Below are 9865 nucleotides of genomic sequence, written 5' to 3'. Positions count from 1 at the left end.
CAGCAAAGAGGAGTGGGTGGTTCAGGGCCCAGGGCCAGCTCCTCCAGGAGTCTCCCAGGACCTGATATAAGTGTTAATGTCAGAAAAATATTGCAGCTTTCCTCGTTCTGAAACTCTCGGCTCCATCTGTTTGGCCGGTGACAGCAAATGGGAACCGCGTGCGGGTAATGAATTGCAGATGGAGGGGTCCCGGAGGAGCAGCACCGCCTTTCGCACCTGAGCTGGGGCGCCTCGAGCACCCCACATCCCCGCGGGATCCCCTCTGGGTGTCAGCGAGCCTGACCTCAGCACTTTATCATTTCAGAGCCCCGAAATGGGGCTGAGTTAGGCGATACACCCAGCGTAACCCTACACTGGCTGGAGGCTTTTGCAAGCCTCCCTGTCCTCCAGCAGGACAGACATACGGACCATCAGCTGGGGAAGGGCAAAGGTGCAGTGGGGAAGGGTCCCTGCCAGGCTAAGGACACCCCCAGCCTGTTGCACCTCCTTTCCATCTCTGGCACCCCAAGTGCCAGCTTGGTCTCACAGGGAGCTGAGCTCCTGCCCCATGGGGCGGGGGGTGGGATGGGGTGAGGTCCCAAAGCCCAGCAGGGGTGGTCTCGGCTGGAAGCGGGCATTGCGCATGGCCGTGGATGAGCGTGGTCTCCTCCCCAGGAGGTTTGGCTTCGGGGCCATAATGCTTCACCTGCCTCACCCTTTCTGCTGGGTTGATGCTCTGGGTCGGTGCTGTGCTGTGCCTCGGGGCTTAAAGGGCAGAAAGCGATGGGTTGGAGCCACCCAAATGTCAAGGGGGTAGGAGTTTTGGACTCTTCCTCCACCTTTTGTTGGTGTCTTCTTGGAGACATCTCGGATCTGGCAAGGGGCAAAACCAGGCAGCGCTTGTTGACCTGGCATGAAGTTGCTGGTTCCCAGCTGCTCTCAGAAACCTTGTGTTTCTGCAAGGGTCCAACACAACAATGCAGGCACCCAATGCCCGGCACCCTGTCCCAGCAGCAGGGGGTCACCCAGAGAGCCAAGGCGTCAGGCTGAAGCATCGCTGCAGCCTTGGGGCTGGGGACAGAGGGATGCGGGGTCTGTATCCAGATCAGGCTCCGGCTCTCACCTAAGGCCACAACCTGGCCCAGATTTCAACATGGGCTCAAGCTCTGAGCATGTGCAAAGCCCCAAACCAGATGACTTCACTGCTGCTGGGTTCACGGCATGGAGCCTTTCCGTCCCTTTTCTTTCCTTGCATTTTCCTCCCGGCTATTTTATTCACAAAAGCCCACCTCCTTGGCGCACAGCTCTTGCTGCTCGTGGCAGTGTCGAAGAGGAGCTGGATCGCAGCTAATGCAAGAATGGGCAAGCAGGGGCTGGCAGGGACGTCAGGATCCAGGCGTCTCAGAATCATCGGATCACAGAACGGTTTGGGTGGGAAGGGACCTCTAAAGGCCATCTAGTCCAACCCCCCTGCCGTGGGCAGGGACATCTGCAACTAGAGCAGGTTGCTCAGAGCCCCGTCCAACCTGACCTGGAATGTTTCCAGGGATGGGGCATCCACCACCTCTCTGGGCAACCTGGGCCAGTGTCTCACCACCCTCAGCGTAAACAATTTCTTCCTTCTGTCTAGTCTGAATCTCCCCTCTTTTAGTTTAAGACCATTCCCCCTTGTCCTGTCTTCCTGCATCCCCTTATCGCTGCCTGCCTCCTGCCCGGCAGGGCGAGAGTCCCAGGGCCGCAGGCAGGGAAGGCAGGGGATGGGGTGAAGGGTGGGAGCTGGAGGGGTGACAAGGGTGGGTGATGCTGATGTCTGCCTACCCGGGATCTTCACCGGCCCCTTGGCACCCCAGCTCTGCCCGTGCAGGAGGGGAGATGTGTGCATGCTGAAACTGGGCTGCCTGCCCCCAACCCAGACCCGCAGCACCAGTATGGGCAGGATCCGGACTGCCCCTGCCTACTGCATTGCTGATGGTGTCCCGGCTGCATGTGAGCCTTTACCTGGGAGCGTGGGCTTGTGCCAGCACCGACGGTCCCGACTCGGGGAAAGCCATGCGGATCGACGCCGGGGCACGGAGAGCTGTGCCTGCACCCACGAGGCATTGCCTAAATTATACTTGCAACGTTTTCTCCCGGTGGGAGATGGAGCCCGGGCAGGGTGGGCGCATGATGCTCTCCCTGACACCCTGCTCTGTCCCCCAGGTCCTGGGCGGAGGATGAAGGCAGCAGGACGCTGCGGACGGCTGGGCTCCTTGGCAGCATTGAAGTACGCCGTGGTGGGACTCTACCTCCTCGTCTTCCTCATCCTCGTCGGGGTCTTCATCCTCGCAGGTAAGGGCTGAGCCTGGGTCCTCCCTCCATGGTGCAGCGGTACCCTAGGGCGATGCTCCCCTGTGCAGGAGCTCAGAGAACCGGGTCTGGCTGTGGGCATGGGACCATGTTTCTGCTGCCTCTGCAGAGGTGTTCGGGAGGGTTTTCCATGCCATCCAGGGGAGGAAAATATGGGATCCAGCAGAAGCGGGGCGCAGAGGCGACGCCTGCCTTGGTTTGCAGCCACCGCTGAAAGCCACAGCTCCTTGGGGACAATGACATGAGCCCACACCGGCTCCATACTGCACGTCTGGAGTGGTTTTGATTTAAGCTTTGAGGCTGGAATCGCTGCAGGGCCCAAGCATCATGTGCTGGGGATGGCGAGGCTCAGGAGAGGCTCAGGAGCCCCATGTTTGGGGGGGCAACGTCCTCCTGCCTCCCCTCTCCGGCTTTCTGGTGAGCGCAGGGATGGGAAAGCTGCTCGCAAATGCCTGTAATTGCTCCCAGCCCCAGCTCATCCCCGCGTACACATCCCACGTGGTCCGCGTCGCCACCAGCTTGTTTTCCCCCTCGTCGTGCTGGAAGCAGTTTGGGAAGATGCCTGGTTTAACCCACGGTCCTAGTACCACCCCTCCTTGCACCCGTGCCGCCCCCGTGTGGTGCTCTGCTGGGTGGGGGGGCTTGGATGGGTGCCGCAGCGGGCGCGGGTGGGAAACGCCACCGGGTGGGGGGAATATGGGGGCCCCTCTGCTGTTTCCAGCCCCAAATCTCCACTAGCTGCTGGGCAGGGCTGAGCGTTGCCCCCGCACCATCCCTTTGGGATGATTTTCTGTGCCTTGCCTGCTGCAGGCAGCTGCGGGGGTGACGGATTTCATGTTTAACTCCAGCTGCGGTAATGCCAGCACCGTGAAGGCAGCCTGTGTCTTTTGCAAAGGGCGGATTTAGCTTTTTCCTGGGCTGGGGAAGGGACAGAGAAGGTTTTGCTGGAATTTTGAAACCTCTCCCACTTATTTCTTGCATTACATTGTTTTAATGTTGTTGTTGGCCCGCGCAACCCTGAGCGAGGGATGCCATGAATTGTGCAAAGAGCTCGGGACAGGCGCTCTTGTCCTGGGCTGAGCTACAGCTGCTCACCCGAAAGCAGCTCCAGCAATAACAATAACATTATGGCATCGGCTGACAGCGGGGAGAGCTGGAGGCTCACGGTCACGGGCATCTTCAAAGCCCCACCTCCTGGAGTCCCGTGACTGGCAGGATTTCAGCTTTCAGTAAGACCCCAGTAAAAGCACCTTACCCCCTGGGTTGTGGACCACAATCTTGAAAAAGAAAGGCAAAATGAAGAGAAAAGTCATCCCTTTCGTTACTGCTTTCTGCATGTCTTGAACTTTAAGCCAAGCCTCTGGCTTTGGATGTAGCTGACTCAAGTGCTGGAGCCAGCCGTGCCGACCGCGGTGGCCCGGAGCTGTCTTATCACATCAAGGAAAACCACAGGCAGAGGCTGATTTTGCAACATGGCGAAGAGCAGCTCATCAACCGGAGACCACATCCACGTGTAGCCCAGGGAGACGGCCCTGGTGGTCCCTGGCTTCAGGTGGCTGTGGCTGAAACCTCAGCATTGGAGCTGATGGTCCTCGGACGATGGGGACTGGGTGGTCATGCGCACCCTTAACCATGGAGGGCTTGGTTTTCCCATGGAAAATCCCATTTTGTGCTACTGGAGACCAGACACCGGCTTGCCAGAGCTGAGACCTTCTGCCCAGCATCCCTCGTCTCCCGTCAGAGGGGAAGGGTTAAGGATGAGCCCCGGCTCCATCAGAAATGGATGCAGGTTGCTCAGAGCCCCGTCCACAGAAAGATATCCACAGAAAGATACAGCATTTAGTGAAGTAGAATCATAGAATCACAGAATGGTTTGGGTGGGAAGGGACCTCTAAAGGCCATCTAGTCCAACCCCCCTGCCGTGGGCAGGGACATCTTCAACTAGAGCAGGTTGCTCAGAGCCCCGTCCAGCCTGACCTGGAATGTTTCCAGGGATGGGGCATCCACCACCTCTCTGGGCAACCTGGGCCAGTGTCTCACCACCCTCAGCGTAAACAATTTCTTCCTTCTATCTAGTCTGAATCTCCCCTCTTTTAGTTTAAAGCCATTCCCCCTTGTCCTGTCGCAACAGGCCCTGCTAAAGTGTCTGTCCCCATCTTTCTTGTAAGCCCCCTTTAAGTACTGACAGGCTGCAATAAGGTCTCCCCGGAGCCTTCTCTTCTCCAGGCTGAACAACCCCAACTCTCTCAGCCTTTCTCCATAGCAGAGGTGTTCCAGCCCCCTGATCGTTTTCGTGTCCCTCCTCTGGACCCGCTCCAACAGGTCCGTGTCTTTCCTGTGCTGAGGACCCCAGAGCTGGAGGCAGTGCTGCAGGGGGGGTCTCACCAGAGCAGAGCAGAGGGGCAGAATCCCCTCCCTCGCCCTGCTGGCCACGCTGCTGGTGATGCAGCCCAGGGTACGATTGGCCTTCTGGGCTAAGTAGACTTGCCCTCACCTGCTCCTTGGGCTGGGGAGAGCCAACGGCGACGCTGTAAGAGGAACATCATTGTTTGATGCCATCCCTGTCCTCCCACGGCCGCGGTGAGATCCCTGCTCAGAGCAGGTCCCACCTGGAGCGGACACCGTCCCACCTGGGGCATACGAGTGCTGGGTGTCCAGCTCATTTCCAGACCTGATGATCTTTGGAGAGGGATGTGGAGCTGTGATACCCTGGCTGCTCCCCAAAAAGCAACTCTCACCACTCTGCCCACTGCCGCTGGGGATGGGGGACCATGCCCCTGGTCCATGCCCTCCGCTGCCAGCATCCCTTCATCCCAGGGCCAGCAACACAGAGCAGGGATGCTCCGCCTGGCTTGCACTGCTCCTTCCCATCCTGCCCACGGAAAAGGAGGAAAACTCCCCAAAGGAAGGCGCGTACGCGTGCCAGCACGCGCAGAAACATGGGCGTGCGTGCAAACGCACACTTGCACACCCCACGGTGCTTCCCGGCAGGGCCGGGGCATTGCGGGGGATACCACCCCCCTGGAGACAACCCCCCAACAGGTGCTGGTGCCTCCGGCACACGGATCTGGTGTTTTTGGAGAGGCAGCTCCCCCAGGCGTCGTTTTGAAGCCGGCTTGGGCAGGTGTCCTGCGACTCACAACACACTCCGTGGAAATGGGTTAGAAAATGAGTAAACTGCTAAAAATACTGCGAACCACCTCGGAGCTGCGGAAACAGCATGTTTTCAGCAACAGAGCCGGGGTGGTTTCAACACAGCCTGCTTTTAATATCCTCTCTTGCAAGGCTGGCAGCAGTCTTCTGGCTCCTGGGGATGCACACTCCCTTTCTCCCTGTCCATGACCCCCCCTCACCCACTAAAAAGGCACCTAGCCCAAGGTTAGGACTCTGGTTTTGGCTTTTTTTGCAAGGTCTGAGTTAAATCCCAGCCGTCTGCGTGCTCAGACCTGCACTTTGCTGTTTGAACCCAAATCCCTGCCTGGCCCCATGCCCGTGCACCCCGGGCACCCAGCCCTGAGCTGCTCTGCAGCAGCAGCGAGAGGCCAGGCAGGGCTCGTTAGGACACGGCTAATGAGCCAAGCAATTGCGGTTGGGCATCTGAACCGTGCATACGGATGGGCATCCGACCTGCACCCCATCTCCGTGCTCTTATTTGCATTGAGAGGGGGCCACGTTTCCACTTTCCTGGTTGCCTGGCAGAAGCGTCCAAGGAAAAGAGCACCCCTCGTTTCAAGAGCTGTAGCCCCAAAACTCATGGTCCGAGGAGGCCAGCGGAGATGAAGGCAACAGACCCAGCCCCACGGCCAGCCATCGCATGAGCGCTCCCCGATCAGCTCCAGCGCAAACTCCTCCTGCTCCCCGTGAGCTGGCTCCAAAGCAGGTCTGTCCCTGCAGCCGGTGTCTCCCTGGGACACGGAGCAAAGCTGAGCTGCCGAAAAGCTGCCGGCAGCGGGGCCCTGCATCCGCATGCCTGGGCTGGTGAGCCCTGACACTCATGCTGGAGCCAAGTGCTGGCTGCTCCCCGTCCTGCCCGTCCTTATCCAAATCCTGCAGCTGTTTTCCCCACCCAGGGCTTGGTTTCCACCCTTTCTGAAATGCTGGAGGAGATGCTCTCACGCAGGGCTGGGGCGGTAGGACGTTGGGCTCATATTTGGGCTGGAGCCCCCCACCCGCCGCCGTTGTGCATCCAGTCGCGTGTTGAACCTCATCTGCCCGGCTTCCCCCTAGAAATAAAACCCAGGGGAGCGAGTAGCAATACCTCGGGGCTCACAGCTGGCTCCAAATCGTCAGCAGCGCTTCCAGCTTGGGGACCAAACTGAGTCCTGCAAGGCTTTGCCTGCAGCCTCTTGCTGTTCTGCAGCCGCAAAAGTCGGATGGCCAAAGATGGTGAAAACATCCATGTTCAACATGCACGCGTCTGCTTTGCAGCATCACCTTGGCTATACGTGAGCCTAAAAAGGGGGAGATTTTGGGTGTGTACAAGGGTGCGGGTGCAGGTGCTCATGGTGCGCAGCTGCACCCGTGAGCGGGTCCCGGCGGCAGTGGCGGTGTGCAGTGCAGCGGTGTGCATGCACGGCTGTGCATGTGCGTGCTTGTCCCCTCTGCAAAGCTCCCCCGGGACAAGTCACGTGAAAATTATCAGCAGGAGGGCGAGGGCACAGGTCACATTTTTCATTAAGCCCAGCAAAGCGGTGGTTTCCGTCAAGGCCTGATTACCTCTGCCGGAGCCGACGGCCTGCAGGCCCGAAACACTCCCCTGGAGTAAGCTGGGAAGAGCTGCCTGTGGTCCCCGTCGTGCAAAAATGCGTGTGAGCGCGAGTGCGCGTGGGCGCACAGCTCAGGGTGCGTGTGCACGGGTTGCAGTGCAGATGTGCAGGGAGGGCAGGGGCGTGCACGGACATTGGCGTCGCGCTGTGTGCGTATACGTATGCATTTATATAAATACACGTATATTTGGTAACCTCAAGGCATTTCTCTCCCTGTTCTTTTCCAACCTTCCTGCGGCGAGCTGTTCCCCAGCTTGCCCACGTGAAACCCCCTCCTCCTGTCTCTCTGGGGCTCCCTCTCGCTGCCTTCGTTCGATGCCCGTTAGCTTTTTAGCACCTTTCACACCCGCATGCACGACCGCGGGCACATGGGCAAGCCCTGACCTTGCACGGGGCTGGTGCTGCTCTGTTCAGCAGCAGCAGCAGCAGCAGCAGCAGGACCTGGAAAGGGTTTTGGGGTAGGACCACGGGGTTCTTGCAAACCTTTTCTCCGTGAAACGGCGGCGGGGACAGCCCGTTTTTTGTCCCCAAAGCAAAGAGCGGGAGGATGCAGCTGCTTGCGGAGCCCTTTGGGGACCATTGGCTCACCCCCAGCGCTGCCAGGCCTGGGGGTGCAGCTGGTGGGAGGCGGTATTTAGGGTGTCCATAGCAGGGAGTGTGTCTGTGCTGGGTGCGTGTGTGTGTGTGTCCCCCCGTGTGTGCCTGGGCGTGCAGCTGTGCTGGCTGCACGTGTGCACGCGTGCGTGTGTGTGTGTGTGCCTCTGCTGGGTGCACGTGTGCGTGCATGCATGCGTGCGTGTGCGCGTCCCCTGTGCGTTCGCATGTCCGCACCATGTGCATGCGCGCGTGCGCGCGCTGTGTGCGTTCAGGTGTGTGCATGCGTGCGCGTACGTGCATCTGTGCTGGGTGCGTGTGTGCATGCGTGCTTGCGTTCACTGTGCGCATGCGAGTGTGTGCGCTGCGTGCAGGCATGCCTGCGCGCATGTGGATAAGCGCCTGTGCTGTGCACATGCCTGCAGGCGTGTGCGAGCGTGCGTGCGCAGCCATGTGCGTGCATTTCTGCGTGCGCCTCAGGTTCCCAGCAACTCTACGACTCTCCAGCTCCCAGCTCTTGATTTCATGCAAAGAACAGAAAGCAAGGAGGGCGTTACGGGCCCACGACGCCCACGTTCTGCTCCTCTGGCTCAGCCCTGCGCCTGCAGCCCTGGCCGGCAGCTTTTGCCCGCTGAGCGGGGCGATGTCCGTGCCTCTGCCTTGCGGTGGGATTAGTCCATCCTCCCAACCCCGGCAAGTGGAAAGTGGGAGGCAGAAGATTTGGGAGGCTGGAGAGCTGCTGGCACGCACGCACGTGCACGCACAGAGCAGCCCAAGGCTGGAGGTCTCGCTGCTTGGAAGCTTGCCGGCGTGGTTTTGGCTGCGGGATGCTCCGGAGCAGCCTTGGCTGCCCTCAGGTTGGTGGCTGCGGTGCCAGGGCTGGGCAGAGGAGAGCCGCTGGGATCCCAGCTGGTTATTGGAAGCGATTTATGGGAATCTGGGGAACTCCGCAGGCTTTGCAACTAACCGCAGGTGCAAAGGAGGGGAGCTCGCCCGTGCTTCCCAGCCCTCGGCCACCGCAGGACCTGGGGTTGGGGTTATTTCTCCTTGTGCTGGTCACACAGGGCTGCTTTTCCCCTTGGTTTCGTTGCAAGGAAGCCGTGGTTGTCTCTGCACCCATCACAGGCACCCTGGGTCAAGAAACGCTTGGCGGAGCGGCTTTGGTCACCCACGCAGAAGGCAGCAGCACCCAGCCCTTCGCCAGCCCCGTGGCGATTTTTGCCAAGGTCTTTCCTTGCCAGTTGTCCCCTCTCGGGGTGGCTTTGGGCGCGTCGCTTGGTTGCTTCCCCCGTTGCGAACCCCCACGGGCAAAGGCTCCCCCGAGACGGTGCCCGCTGGGCGCCTGGCACAGCAGGGACGGGCGATAACCGGCGACATTGAGACGTCCCCCCCCCTGCAGTGATGCAGGTGACAAGCAGGGACACGCAAGAGGGGACCAAACAACGTCACCGTGCCCCAGGAGGAGAGCTCCGAGCTGGCACGCTGCAGCCCGGCCTGGGAAGCTGGGGCAGTCCATCAGCGGGACTAATTAACAGAGGAAAGATGCCTTCGGTGCCTGGAAGATGCTCAGCTCCTCCATTACGGCACCCGCTGGCCCTCCCAGAGCCCCGTCTCTGGGCACGGCTGGTCCCCCTGGTCCCCTCCCGGGCACCCAGCGCCTCTGCTGCGGGTGGCCCTGAGCCCGGGGGCTGGGGGGGGGGCTGGAGCCCTTCGCATGTGCACGTCTGCTTTCGCCCCCTCCTTACTCCTGCGATTTTAATTCAAACCAAACGGCTTCGCTCCGTTTCTCCTCCGTGGAAATGAGGGGGTGAGCTGCCAGGCCGGTCCCGCGCCAGCCCCCAGCATCGCGCCAGCCGAAGCCCCACCACAGCTTAAAGAACAATGGGGATTATTTATTTAAAAAAAAAAAAAACCAACCAAAAACCAAAAACCCATTATTCGTGTGGGTTTGGCTTTGAGTCCCCCACCCCAGGCTGCGTTGGAGACCCAGCGTCGATGCAAGGCGGAGGGAGAAGATGTTATCCCCTGCCTGGATCAGCGTTTTTGGGGTGCGCCAAGGCATGCAACAGGGTGCCGGGGTCCAGGATCAGGCTTTACTGGGTGCTGCTGGGCTTGCTGGGCAGGGGGCTGCTGGAGCAGTGGTAGGAGCCACTGAGAGCAAGAGGTTCCCCCCCCCCGCC

The 9865-nt window shown here is 60.0% G+C and overlaps 1 protein-coding gene across 1 annotated transcript in view; it reads left to right on the top strand.

The window, feature by feature from the left end:
* The window catches only part of SCARA5 (scavenger receptor class A, member 5), a 43088-nt gene that overhangs the window by 2311 nt on the left and 30912 nt on the right, over window positions 1-9865 (top strand). Inside the window, exon 2 of the mRNA XM_009324982.1 lies at window positions 2179-2307. Coding sequence (XP_009323257.1) covers window positions 2179-2307 — 129 coding nt within the window. The remainder of the gene's footprint in view (window positions 1-2178; window positions 2308-9865) is intronic.

The sequence above is a fragment of the Pygoscelis adeliae genome, unplaced genomic scaffold, assembly GCF_000699105.1.
Source record: "Pygoscelis adeliae isolate BGI_AS28 unplaced genomic scaffold, ASM69910v1 Scaffold666, whole genome shotgun sequence".
Taxonomy (NCBI): Eukaryota; Metazoa; Chordata; class Aves; order Sphenisciformes; family Spheniscidae; genus Pygoscelis; species Pygoscelis adeliae.
Note: the sequence above shows the minus strand (reverse complement) of the source record. Positions and strands in the feature narration are given on the sequence as shown.